Source organism: Charadrius vociferus, unplaced genomic scaffold (genome assembly GCF_000708025.1).
Source record: "Charadrius vociferus isolate BGI_N301 unplaced genomic scaffold, ASM70802v2 scaffold51, whole genome shotgun sequence".
Classification (NCBI taxonomy): domain Eukaryota; kingdom Metazoa; phylum Chordata; class Aves; order Charadriiformes; family Charadriidae; genus Charadrius; species Charadrius vociferus.
In genome coordinates this window covers 644624-659329 of record NW_009646939.1, presented here as the reverse complement: position 1 = coordinate 659329, position 14706 = coordinate 644624, and the positions used below count along the sequence as shown (strand labels likewise).

Below are 14706 nucleotides of genomic sequence, written 5' to 3'. Positions count from 1 at the left end.
GGGGGGGGGTTGGTTGGTTTTTGTGGGTTTTTTGCTTCTGTTGTCCACACTGAAAGGAACTCAAAACTTTGAAGCCATTATATTTCATACCCACCAATGACATAGTGGTGCTTCTGAGGCGTGAACAGCAGGTTATTCTCAAAAAGTGATGAAGCTGGGAACCACAATGAAGCTTCGCAGACACCTAGAAGCATTTTTCTTTAAGGATCATGAGATGCTTCTGTGGCAACCTCAGGTCCATAAAATCACAGAAGATAAAGTCAGTGAAGCGAAGCCTTAGGGAGACTCCAAAGTATCCTCGGGGGACCCCAAAGATTTAAGAACCTGCAAGAGGAACTGAGTTATAGCACTTCCTGCTCAGTGGAAGTGCTATAACCTGGACTGTCATTTTAATCAGCAATGCAATTGTTAGTTTCAGGCCAGATTTCCTCCATTAGAGATCTTGGGAAAGCTGTTGTACCAAGGTGCCTGAGCTAGGAGGAGGAAAGTTACAGCTGAAAGATCCAGAGTGGGAACCATGCACTGGCACTGGGGAATGATAATTCACGGTTATGGTGCCATTATTCCACTGAAAAAGTGGAATGCAGAGGGTCGTAATTTGAGTGCTGGTAATTGGCCTTCGTTAAAGGTAATGAGGTTGCATCATGCCAGCCATATAAAGAGAAAAATTCATGCTTTCCTGATAGTAAAATCAGGACACTTGGTGTTCCATCAAGATTTTACAATTCCAGCAGGATTTCCTGGCCATTATCTAAGGTGATGGTACACAAGAAGACACCAATAGCCTGTCTGCCTTTGGCAGAGATCTTTTGTGAACACAGCATGTTCCACATAGTTACTCTACTGAGAACAATTAAAAGTCTTTTTTAAAAAATAAGTACTTTTTCATCTCAGGGAAATTTACAGGAACGGGATATTTTTAGTGTACTGTATTACATTTTAAGAAAGATCAGCCCTTTTGTCCCCCAGAATCAAGTTTCAGCCTACTCACATTGACATCACTTTATGTTTGATATCTGAGCATGACTGATCTGTCATGCTTCAAACAGCAGTAACGCTGCTTTGACTTCTGATTCATTGAGAACTGCTTTGTAAACACTATAAAATAACTTTGATAATTGCAGGGTGAAAAGGGAGAACCAGGAGCTATCATTGCTGCTGACGGATCTTTAACTGAATTATTAGGAAGAAAAGGGGAGAAGGTGAGCTAATACTGTGTTGTATTCCTCCAGAATATTTGGTGGCCTTGTTACCAGCCACCTCTGCTAGATACTGCTGGAGTTCTCCTTGTCATTGCTCTATGTGTGCCTGTCCTCAACAGGGAGAAGCTGGAGTGGTGGGACCGGTGGGACCAACGGTAAGACATTTCGAAAGATGAGTGGATTCTTCTTTTTATTTTGCTTTCGTGTGACACATAATAGTAAATGTAAAGGTAGTTTGATTTAGCTTTTCATTCCTTCTGAGTAGGGGTGATAAAGAGTGTTCATGCTTCAGGATGATCAATGTCCTTCAGAAAATAATATGGTGGTTACATATGTGGTGCTGTAAACTACTGACTGGATTCAGAATTTAAATTCTGGTAGCACAAATGTATCCATTACTATCTAAACAGACAGTGAAATATCATCAGAGCTAGAAACTTACGTAACTTATCACTGTGAGTGAACTGGGTTTGTTTAGCCCTGAAGATAAAAGGCTGAGAGGAGCTCTAATTGCTCCCTGCCGCTGCCTGAAAGGGAATTATAGAACAGACAAAGCCAGGGCTTTCTCACAGATGCACAGGAAAAAGACAAGTGCCAATGATCACAAGTTCCAGCAAGGGAAATTCCAATGAGATGTAAAGAAAAAAATTCACTGTAGAAGTGGTTAAAAACAGAAATAGGTGCTCAGAGAGATGGTGGATTGTGGAACAAGGTGCTGAGCAGCATGACCTAGCTTGGAAGTTTGTCTTGCTTTGAGCAAGCGCTCGGACTAGATGGTTTCTAAATGTCCCTTCCAATCGAAATTATTCTCTATTTCTATGATTTACATTAAAACAATTGACTATATCAGGCTCAATTTCTGTCAGTACCAATAATTTGCAACTGCCTTGGGTTCTGAGGAAGCTGCAAACCAGGCAGTAGAGTCAGACCACGTACCAAAATCAGGCTTTAGATGCCTTTTTTCTGGTACTTGGCCTGATAGTTTTGACCGGATGCAGGATGTTGTATGAAAGCACAAGAAATTAGTTATAAAATAAGAACAGTTGTCCAGACTCAGCAGAGTTAGAGCAGGAATTAATTTCTTCTTAGTCTATTATTCCAAAGATCAAGGACATTGAGTGTTTCTTTGCTTCTGCTTTTGATGTAGCCTGGTCTCTGTTGTGCCTAAGTGAATGTTAGGTGTCGTCTTTTCTGCACACCAAGGTATGTAGGAGATTTTGCCATCAGTTTCTGTGGTCCTTAAAAGGGGTTAACTGGGTGTGCTGAGTAACTGCTTTCTTAATTACTGTGTATCAGAATACCTTGAGGGGGCTATCCTAACTTACCAGAAGGGGAGTTCCTCTTCTTGTCTTACTATAACTGCAAGATAAGTCTACCCTTTCACCTTGACATAGAATCATAGAATAATCTAGAATGGAAGTGAACTTCAGAGATCATCTAGTCCACACCACTGCCCAAAGCAGGTCTATTTAGCTCAGAGACTTGCCCAGTTGAGTCTTCAACATCTCTTAGGATAGAGATTTCACAGCATCTCTGCGTAGTACATTCCAGTATTTGACAACCTGTGGGGTAAAAAAAGTTTTTCCTTATATTTTTTTGGAATTTCTCCTGTTCTAGCTTGTGTTCCTTGCCTCTCATCCTATTGCTGTGCATCCTTCAGGAGATGTGCTTTTTCTATCAGCCCCAACTGCCATGAGACGCTTCATACAGCATGCAGACAAGGCCATTCAGAGGAAGTTCTTGCCAGCACTGATTACGCTGCAGGAGAATTTGGCACACAGAACCTGTCCCAAGACTTTGCTCAGCCAGTGCCTCTTCTTAGTGCAGAACTCTAGTTTGAGCATGGCTGCTAATGGACATGATCCATTTTGGTATTGTCCCACAGGAAAAAAAAAACCCACCTTTGTAGTCAGTGGGAGTCCTGTGCAGCAAAAATACACAGACTTCAGAGTGCTGGGCCAGAGCCTAGGTGGCATAACTTATCATCATTAGGATGGTTCAGTTCCACTTTGAACAAAGTAAGACTCTGGACCAAAAAAAAGCTTTGAGGTAGCTGGGAGCTCTGATCATTCCTCTGTGTTAGGGCACAATGAACTCATACACAAGTTTCCAGAATTTTAAAAAATCTCCTATTCATTGCTCCCCTCTTTTTCGAGACTTCAGCTGGACAGAAGAGAGGATCACAGGAGCTTGGAGCACAAGGAGCTACAGAGAAGTAGTGGTTTACCACATGACAGCTGGGGATAGTCAGGAGGGTAGTACTGTTAATAGCAAAAGCAGAAGAGACAGACTGAACCCGACCTCCTGCCACAGGAGAAATTAGAATCTTTTACCTGCTTGATTATCCTGTTCACTGTCAGCGAAGCAGACCGCTGCACATTACTGAACAGGACCCCTCAGTCAGAACCACACTGTCACTCTGCCCAAATCGACTCTGCTGTTGTAAATGACATTTCCTTTTCTGGTAAGCAGTCTCCTGGTGCTTCCTCACTTCCTTCTTTCACTTCTAGCTGTGACTGCTGGCTTCTGTCTCAGGGAGTCGCTAATATCTCTCAGGGGTGGACTGGCACTTTGACAGAGGAAATAGTAAAGGTGGCTGCAGCATGGTTGACTCTTACACTGTTGATGTTTATTTAAAGTCCCTATTAAAGCATGAGATCCAGACACTTCTCTTTATTAAAACTAATTTTAAAAGTCTGTTTCTAATGTCTTCATTGTTCAGTAAAGCTCAGATTTGCATATTCTTTAAAGGCTCAAATACCAGAAAGTGAAATAGAAGAATACCCCACAACATTTTGTATTTCTTTTTTTTCAAACCCCATTATTGGATATGGTAGCACAGAAGGGTGGGTTGAATCATTTTGAAAGCTTGTGGTCACTATATTGAAGTTCACATCTGCCCGAGTCCGCAAGCAATCTATTGCCTGCTTTAGACGCAGGCATTAGCTTTGAATTTTTGAATTTTTAGAATTCTGATTACAATGGTGATGTTATGAATCAATATATTCACATGTTAACCATATCTGAATTTCATCTCTAATCCAGTCTTCAGTTTTGGCATGATAAAAATTACAACATTTAATCCATGAATTTCAGCTTGATGCTAAGATAAATCTTCTCATCATCATCAGATGAATTTTCCATGAAAGTACATCACTTTTCAATGAAATTATATTACATAAAGGCAAGGACAAACACTTGCCAGTTTCAAAAAAAACCCAAACCAAATGGTTTTGTTAATTGAAAATTCTATCAATATGGCAATAGTTTCTTTCATAAGATGGACTGGTAAGAGACTGGTATTTGAATCCAGATGATATTCCTCTGTCAATACTCTGCTGATCAGATGAGATGCAAAACTCAGAGTATGCAAATCTTCCAATTATATATATCAGGCTATTTCTTGCAACCTTTCTAGCTCTTCACTTGCCCGTGCTCCCTCTATGCTTTGAAATGAGAACAGAACTGGCAACAGAACTGGACTGTAAATAAGGAGACTTGGTGCTGCCGCTGGCTTTCTTCCTTCTTAGTCTCTGCTCTCCTTAATAATCAAGAGCAAGTGAGTGACAAGATGGGGATTTCCTCTTGTTTTTTGGTTGTTTGCTAGTTATCCTTTGAAGTAGCAGTCACAATGGCAACAAACGTTTGTTGCTATTAAAGCGATGTGCTGAAATTGTGGTAAGCAGTGCAATACCCAATATCTTTCTTCCATCAGCATAAGTTTGTATTAACTATCATATTGCAGGTAGCAATAGAAAGTCTGTTACAATAATCACATTGAAAGTATTGTGATTTCTCAGGATTAAACACATCAATTGTCCCCTGTGCAACTAGTATCTGCATGAGATCTATAGACAGAGATCGTTTAACCAATAATGCAAGAAGTGGTACCTCTTAGAATTTCACCAGACTGAAAAAAAAGGGGAAATGAAACCACAAGGGTTGATCCATATGTAAAGAGATTGTCTAGACCCTTGTGGTTATGTTGAGTTTCAGGAAGCTGACAGCAGATGAAAGTTTATGTTATCCTGAGGTTCACTGCTTTTTGTTGATCTCTTTCTGGCTTCCTGGAAGTTGCAAGCTTGCAAATGCCCAATCATAGACCATCCCTCGTCCTAGAGCACTTTTCTCATGCAGCCTGCTTGCCCTTTCTTTTTGCAGTCACTTGTATCACTTCATGGGGCCTGATGGGTCAGTCGCTCTCATATAAAGAAGGATCTGTTCTGTTTCAGCTATCAGACTCATAAATCCACATACCCAGGCTGGCAAGAGGCATGTAGAAGCCTGGCACTGTATGAGTTCTCAAGCAGATCCACAAACGTTTCCTCATAGGGCCTGATTCAAAATTAATTAGAAAAACAAAGCAAACAAAAAGGAGATGCCCAAAGCATACACCACTGTCTTTTTTCTACTGACTGATACATTTAATTTTTCTTCGATACATGGTGACTCAGTTCTGAATTGCACACCCTACAAATGACTGAGAATTCAGACTTCGTTTTAGATAACCAGTCTTTTCCAAGCCAGAGTTGACTGCTACATGCAGGCCTCAGCTTCTGACATCACTTAGCAGAGCAAGTAGAGAAGACATTCTATGCATTCTCTGCAGACAATCACAGACTGATTTTTAATGCCAATATAAAACAATGCCTCTTATTCTAAATATTTAAATGTATGTCAAAGATATGTTCCATATATCCTCCATAATCACATTTTCTTTTTTGTCCAGGGACCAATAGGACCTGCTGGACCTAAAGGAGAACTTGGTTTCCCAGGACGTCCAGTATGTATTATGCTCTCAAGTGGAATAAAGATAGAGAAGCTTGCTTCTGACACATACTACACTATTTCTACTTATTTCAGGGCCGCCCAGGACTGAATGGACTGAGAGGTGTGAAAGGTGATCGAGGCGAAGCGTTTAATGTAAGTTCTTATGTATTGCAAAAACAAATCCTGTTAAAACATTAAGTCATCTGATTTATATTAATTCCTTTAAAATGATGACAGGACTAAAAACTTGAAATGATCTAGAAATGATTATATGTTTCTGCGACTTTTTCTATCTGGTAACCATCATTGAAAAGTCAACTTTTGTGTCCATCTGGACAGCTCTTGCAGATATACATATTTGTATCAGCTCCCAGGTGTAACAGTTGTATGCGTGATTCACTGTTAGCATAGCTGGTTCAAATACCAAATGATCTGGGATTGCCAATCCTTTCTATACATCAAAGACTTCCTGATCCAGGTCATCAGTATGACCCCTCGTGGTGTGAAGATGCTCCCATAGGCTCATAGCTATCTAGCACAGGTACAAACAGCACTTGAGCATATCATAATGAAGTGGCATCTACTCTACTAACAAGGAGATACTTGCTAATACCTACTACCTGCCTTGTTGCCTTGTACATGTATCCAGAATAACGACTACTGCATAGATGACAGCATATCCATGCCCACCTGTAATTATGGAGTGACAAGTGATGAACCAAGGTCCTGGTGCTGCAAGTCTGTTCTTATGAAAAGACTTCATGCAAGGAGTCTCGTGGTAAACAGGAAGACTGGACTACACAACAATAAACATCACTGAGCATAAGCAATAAGTTTCACAATAACAGAGTAAATTGTGTGGTTGTTCTGATGACATGGGGCAAACTGTGCTAGAAAATTTGGTACCCATACCACATCAGCAGCTAATAATATTTCATCTGCATCAGAGATATGCTGACAAAAGAGACAAGTGTATTTTACTGTGTTAGCATAGAAATCATAAGGTAGGGATCAGCTAGGCATCAGAAGAGGCGATCTAGTCAATATCACTGCATATCAGTAGAGCACTTTTTGTAGATGAATTCTGTTGTATAAGTTCTCTGCTTCTACTTCATTAAAAGAAAAAAATATATATTACACACAAACTGCAAAACACAAGTATGTTGTCTATCTGGACAACAAATACAAGTGAAGTTATGATACTGCTTTATCCAATTAACAGGGTGACTGAGAATTGCTAAGTATCTAAGTATCTTCACAGAAAGAAAAGATCAGGTACTAAAGGTTGCTTGTGCCTCTAGAGAAAGGTTTAAATAAAAATTTAGTTGCTGGAAGGTGAAACCAGACAAATTAGACAAATTCTAGTTGGAAGAAAATGACAGAAAAGATGACTAGCCACCAGCAGAAAATATTAAAGTAGATTTTTCCATTCTTCCATATCTTCAAACAGTGTCAGGGTTCATTTTCTGGGTGTCTGCTGTAACCAAACAAAAACTATTAAAGCAAGTATAACTAGATGAAGTACATCAGGCTGGGAAATTAAAGTAAACAAGCAAACAAAACAGGCTACATGTTCTAATAGTACTTCCTGGATTGCCTGGGGAAGATAAAATCTAATGGATGTCTAATTATTGATGAAATGACATGTGTCACCTCACAGAAGTCTGCATTGATGTGGAGTGAAAGATGGACGTGGCGTGATGCCAGGTTTTTAAATGACACAGTAAAGACTTGGTATATTTTTTTCTAAAGGGCAGTCACACCTCCAGTCTAGCAGGGTTTCTTGAAGGTGCTAATTAGCATGTAGTTATCTGACTGGAACTTGAAAATATATGAATCTCAGCAGCCTTGAGAATCCCAGACCAGTCTGATACCTAATTTTCCTTGGATGAGAGAGCTACTGCCTTTAATTTAGTTTCAATTTTTAGTGCTTTGGGGTTTGGGGGTTTGTTTTTTTTTTTCCCTGGAAACAACAACAATATTAGACCATTTTGCTCTCCACAGAGTGCTTTAGGTTAAATATTAAAATTCACCTGACAGGTTGGTCCGTGTAACTGAATGCTTAGTCTCCCCTCAAGCCATTTAACACAAGACTTCTTGGTTAAATGGGGGCCTCCAAGCCCCTTGGGCTTCTTTCTGTAGGCTCAGTTGTGTTGCATATGAAAAGATCTAATATTTTCCTTCTTTCACTTTCTCTTACCAGGGCCTTCCTGGCTTGCCTGGACCGCCAGGGCCTCCTGGACCTCCAGGACGTATAGTTTATATCAAAGGAGTAAGTACAACTGGGGATCTGTTGCTGGTCTACCTTTTGTTTCCAGGCTGTGTCTATTAGATCTATTTGGTGTGTTATCTGCTGTACTATGCCTACATTCATTAAAATAATTTCCCCTCCTGTTTTCAATAGACAGTTTTCCCAGTGTCTCCCAGACCTCATTGCAAAATGCCAGTAAGTCACACACAGAGTCTGCTCGTAGTAAAATGCATGGCCATGATAGTACATAACCAAAATAGCTAGATATATAACCACGGTAACTTTGCAGCTTTTCTCCCCCTGCCTTCTGCTTTGCACCAGAGATGTGTTTTACCTAGTTGTAAAGATAACAGATTTTCAAGTGTTTAGATACTCAAAATTAGCCACATATAAAATATATAACAGAACTAGAAATACCAGAAACTTTTGCTTAAAGCACTTTTATTACCTGTTTGTCCTAACACTTTTAATGCCTTTCAAAGCCTGTTTTTCCATAGTTTAAGAGTTGCTTTGGGGAGCTGAATGTTTATACATACATGTGCACACATTTTTCAGATGGGTATATAAATACTGTCTCCATGTTGTCATGTCTTTAGCTGTTTTCAATTTCCCTGTCCAAAATAAGACTTGTTATGCATTTCATTGTAGCATGAAAGATGTATCAGAAAAGAAAGATTGTGTTCTCTATTTGACCCTCAAATGCAGTCTATTCACATATAAACATTTATTATCTTGAGAATGGCAGCAGGTGAAGGTCTGCCCTTGCTTTTCAAAGGGAATGACAAAGCCACCGTTACCCTCAAAGGACCTGCAATTTCACACATAGTATCAGAAGAAAGGAGATGGGCTTTATATTTTCAGAACACCCTGATGCAATTTTTGTTTAATGAGTCATGGAAAATACATCCTACAATGAACTGCAAACAGAATTCAGTCCTGGAATTACTTTCTGTAGGGCAATATTGTACTGTTAAGCCACGGGTTAGGCATTTGGAAAGGATTCTTACTTTGAGAGCCACAGTCCTCCCCTGAAGAGTGTGGTATGCAATATGGCTGTTTACTTTTCTGTTAGACAGTATAGCTCAAGATAGTATTGTGCCCCCTCCTCCAATTTCCATTCCAGTTCTTTTACACTTATTTTAGAGAAGCAGCTCTTGACCTACAGTATGCTAGATACTTGATACTTGTCATCACCCTACCCTTACTGCTGAAGACAGATGTATCCCAGCTCACGGATCTTTACATTAATGATAAATATTCATTACTCCACGGTACTTTGACATTTCAGTTTTGGCCTGCCACCTCCAGGCACCATCTTTTTACCTCTTTGAATTGCTCCCTTAAATCTTTCCATTCTCACCATATAACATTCTTGTGTGTTAATCACGTGTCCCTAATCACATATGGAATAGTCCGTCTCACCTCTGAAACCTGACTGGATGAGGCCTTGAGCAACCCGATTTAGTTGATCCTGCTTTGGGCTAGACAATCTCCAGAGATGCCTTCCAACCTCAACTCTCCTATGATTCTCTGTGGAATGATTCAAACAATACAAGCCTATTTTAGCTGAATTTCAGATAATAATAAAAAGTCACTTTTCAAGAAGGTTACAATCAGTGAATATTAGCGGTAACTTTTATGTGCACAAGTAATAGGAACATGTACTTATAAACACCTCTTTGTGCATCTGAGTATGCTAGATAGATTTGTCCTACATTTGTGAATAACCTCCTAAACCTATCCGAGTTTATAGATAAGAAGTCTGCTGTACATGCCTACATAAATGAATATCGATAAAGAACTACAGACTGAACCCCACAAGTTTTCCTCATGTGAACTGAACTTCTGAAGTTAATGGAGCTATCCATGTGAGTAAGACTTCTAAGAGCTATTACTACAGGATTAGCCAGGTTCAGCACCTTCAATTTTTTTTCATACACTTTCTTAGATTCATATGAGTAGTACTAGCTAGTACTAAGATCTGTCCCTTTTCAAGCACTGTGCCACATTTTAATTCCTGCACTACCTCTATTTTGAAGACAGGCAATAGAGGTAAGTACCATGCCCACTGCTACAGGTGGCTGGTGTCAGAACAGGATAGACTAGAGTAGCTTCTGCCTCCCAGTTGTGGTCTCAATGCATCAGGAGCACAGGTCAACATCAGACACTAGGCATAGCCATGGTCTGATGAAAAATTTACAAACACAGTCTGTTATCTTACAGTCAAAAATCAAATCCTGCTTTCAAATGCAGTGATGGAAATTCAGAATTGTCCTCGGAGGATGAGTTTTCTGCTGTTTCACTGGCATGACTGAGGGTAGGATTTGCTGATGCCTCCAAAACGCATGTTGTTACCTTCTTGCTGAAAGCATGTTGCATGTTAAAGAGAGCGCAATCCTGAAAAAAAGCTTAATCAGCTAATACTCCAACCTTGTCAAACTGGAGATAATCCCAGAGTGTTGTTATAATATTTACTGTGATAGCATGCAAATTTTCCAGGCTTTTCAGGCACACCAAGTAATGCACTTCCATTGGTTAATGTGTATGGATAATTTTTAATAGATTTCTTTGTCTGTAGGTGAGCAGTACTTACCCTGGAAATCAAGAAGCTCTTAATGTCCATGGTGAGCAATTCTTGTCTTGTACCTCAGTTTTAATAAGCTTTTTTAGGGTTTTTTTCTTAGTTAAGCTCTTTTTGCTTTTTCTTGGCAATTGCATAACTGGGCTTATGGGAAAGAAAAAAAAAAAAAGAAGAAGGAAAAAACAACAAAAAAAAGGTGGTTTCACTTCTTTTTCTGGTGAAACTGTGAGATCATATCTTGGTCCAGTCTCAACATGCAGGCCAAAGAACAAATGCCTAGGTCTGCGCACTTTGAAGACTAAGGTTTATAGATTGAGCACTGCAACACGGTTTCTGCAAGATTTAGTCTTAGAAGTCCTCTGTCAGAACACAAGTGTGACACATGGCTGCACCAAATCATTACTCTCTGCTCTAGCAATGTTTCTAAGAAGCAAATTCTAAAGTCCACCTGATATTACATCCCGCCAAACAACCAGGTGGTGTCATTCCTCCAGTGATGGTCAAAACCACTTCCCTTCTGAGTGACTAATACCAACAAAACTGAGCTTATAATCAGAGTTCCCATCCTTCTGTTTGAAAGAAAATTGCCACAGGCAGCGTCAAAACATACTGGCTGCTGGAGTCCCAGAGAATATTGCTGAGGAAAAGAAACAAGCTATTAACAATTCATTCTGTGAAGATGCACTGAATTTTCTAGCGAGACAGAAGAATGTTTCTATCCCTTCCTTCACTAGGAAGATGAAGCCTGTTGAAAAGAAAGTAATTTCTGAGGTTCAGGAGTAGCTAGGACAAAAACCTGACAAGTCAGACAAAGAAGGAAGTAAGACTAATGAGTCCTCCACACATGAGGGCCCTGGGGAAATTGTCACAAGGCTGAAGAAGTTTTTTTAGTTTTCACTTCTTTTAATGGAAGCGGGTTTCAGGACAATAGAGGGTCAAATTTGTGGTGTGCAATGATGCCCTGAGCTTGCTTTCTGAATCCTTACTGCTGAATCTCTTACAAGTGAAAGCCTAAGTCTTATGCTTGGCAAACTGTCCACATTTCCTCAGGGCTACGTCCATGGAATTAAGTCCATAGAGCCCAGGCTGTCCTAGCACTGCTCCTAAATTCAAAGACTCCCAAATGCTTGTCTCCCGCTGCACACAGAGGCTCCAAAAAGTTTCTCTGTCCATATTTTTGTTTTTAACATAGAATCCATGATCTAACAGAAGAAATGTTCACAGAGACCTGAAAGTTCTTTGTTCAAAGGGCATTTTCCTTAGTTCTAAGAGTTGACAACAAGCTGATAAAGGACATTCTGAGGATAAAGGACATTCCTAAAGACCACCTGAAGAACCTGAACGTACAGAATTCTATGAGACCTGACAAGATGCATCTCAGCGTCCTGAGGGAACTGGCTGATGTAGTTGGCAAGCCACTCTCCATGATATTTCAAAAGTCATGGCAGTCAGGTGAAGTCCCCCGTGACTCAAAAAAGGGAAACATTGCACCCATTTTTAAAAAGGGTAGAAAGCAGGACCCTGGGAACTACCGACCTGTCAGCCCTACCTCTGTGCCTGGGAAGATCATAGAGCAGATCCTCCTGGAAGGAGGCACATGGAGGACAGAGAGGTGATTCAAGACAGCCAGCATGGCTTCACCAAGGGCAAGTCTTGCCTGACCAACCTAGTGGCCTTCTACAATGGACTGACTACATCAGTGGACAAGGGAAGAGCTACAGATGTCATCTATCTGGACTTCCGTAAGGCCTTTGACACGGTTCCCCACAACATCCTTCTCTCTAAATTGGTGAGATAGGGATTTGATGGATGGACTGTCTGGTGGATAAGGAACTGGCTGGATGGTCACATCCAGAGGGTGGTTGGTGCTCAATGTCCAGACAAGTGGTGTCCCTCAGTGGTCCGTATTGGGATCAGTACTGTTTAATATATTCATCAGTGACATAGGCAGTGGGATTAAGTACACCCTCAGCAGGTTTGCAGATGACACAAAACTGAGTGGTGCAGTTGACATGCCTGAAGGATGGGATGCCATCCTCGACAAGCTTGAGAAGTGGCCTGTGTGAACTTCATGAGGTTCAACACCACCAAGTGCGAAGTCCTGCACCTGCACCATATCCTGGGCTGCATCAAAAGAAGCATGGCCAGCAGGTCTTGAGGGAGGTGATTCTGCCCCTCTACTCCACTTTTGTGAGACCCCACTTGGAGTATTGTGTCCAGCTCTGGAGCCCTCAGCACAGAAAAGACATGTTGGAGCAGGTCCAGAGAAGGGCCACAATGATGATCAGAGTGCTGGAGCACCTCTCCTATGAAGACAGGCTGAGACAGTTGGGGCTGTTCAGCCTCGAGAAGAGAGGGCTCCAGGGAGACCTTATTGTGGCTTTTCAGTACTTACAGGGGGCTTGTAAGAAACATGGGGACAAACTTTTTAGCCTGTTGCGATAGGATGAGGGGTAATGGCTTTAAACCAAAAGATGGTAGTTTTAGACTAGACATAAGGAAAACATTTTTTATGATGAGGGTGGTGAAACACTGGCACAGGTTGCATAGAGAGGTGGTAGATGCCCCATCCCAGAAACATTCCAGGTCAGGTTGGAACGGGGCTCTGAACAACCTGATCTAGTTGAAGATGTCCCTGCTCATTGCAGGGGAGGTTGGACTAGATGACCTTTAAAGGTCCCTTCAAACCCAAACTATTCTATGATTCTATGGTTCTATGATTAATTCTGCTCTTTTTAGACTTTCTGCCTAGGTAAAAGCTTGGAAGTGAGGATTTTGACTATGATAATTTTGTTTAAACCTTGTTGGTTTTATTCAGTAAATCATTATAGTTTCTTTTCTCTGAATGCATACTAATTCTCATACTAATTCTCAACCCAAACAGTAAATCGTAAAGTCACTCCAGCATGTATCCCTTCTTTCCTTGGTTTAAGGAGGAAACGCCACCATTTACATACAGTTTTCATCCCATTTTAAGATTATTGTAATAGTCTGGCCGTTCCAATCTTGAGCTAGTACTCCACCAGATAAGCACAAAGTGGTTACTTACTGTGCACGCCAGACATTAAAATTAACACAAGCCTGCATCTGCAGTTCAGCGCTTTTGTTCTTCCTTAAAGACATCCTCCAAGGATGGATTCAGTTACATGCAGAGGGAAACAGGTAGTAATTCCGCACCAAAAAAAAAAAAACAAAAGGTGCATGCTGCTTGAAATCATGCTGCTTTGAACAAATTTTGTGGAAGTCCCTCAGTTCCAAGGGTAGCAGAAAGTTCTGTGACAGTTTTGCCCCTTCAGACCTTCTTGAAGCTGGGAAAAAAAAGCTTGGGACATTAAAACAAAGTCACAGAGCATCCACAGGGAGCAGCCAGCAGTTTTCTTTTGATCCAGTAATACACAATGGAGAAGGAGGTCTTCTCAAGATCATGGAGGAAGTAAAGTCAGTGGTCTTCCTCCTTTTATTTAACTACTTATAATAAAAATGTATTCCTGTCTATTTGTTATACTTTCAGATTAATTTTGTGGAAAAAAGTGGTAGTGCAGCCTCTAATATACAGCCTGAACTTGTTTCCTAGTTTCCATGTACCTGGGAATTAAATCACTGTTCCCATTACCCTGCACAGGAGTCTGGAGAGCTTACAGTTTAATCAGATAAGGCAGAGCCTGCATGGCAAAAAACAGTGCATGCAAAACAAGTTGAATAATGCAGCGGTAGTATATGTTATATCAGCTCCAAATGCTGCGGCTTGGGGCTGTTTCTGGAGGAAGAGATGGCTATCTAGGGACCAGTTCTCTAGCATGATCCAGGGAGTAGGCGGTGGGCAGGTATCAGCAACTGGAACCACTCCTCTCCCTCAGCAATGACTGACTCACTTGCAAAGACCAGGCCACCTTGATCCAAAT

The 14706-nt window shown here is 40.8% G+C and overlaps 1 protein-coding gene across 1 annotated transcript in view; it reads left to right on the top strand.

Annotated features, from left to right (window-relative positions):
* Positions 1-14706, top strand: part of COL15A1 (collagen, type XV, alpha 1) — a 109993-nt gene that overhangs the window by 73307 nt on the left and 21980 nt on the right. Inside the window, exons 18-22 of the mRNA XM_009895011.1 lie at positions 1125-1202; positions 1322-1357; positions 5932-5985; positions 6066-6125; positions 8176-8244. Of these exons, the coding sequence (XP_009893313.1) occupies positions 1125-1202; positions 1322-1357; positions 5932-5985; positions 6066-6125; positions 8176-8244 (297 nt within the window). The remainder of the gene's footprint in view (positions 1-1124; positions 1203-1321; positions 1358-5931; positions 5986-6065; positions 6126-8175; positions 8245-14706) is intronic.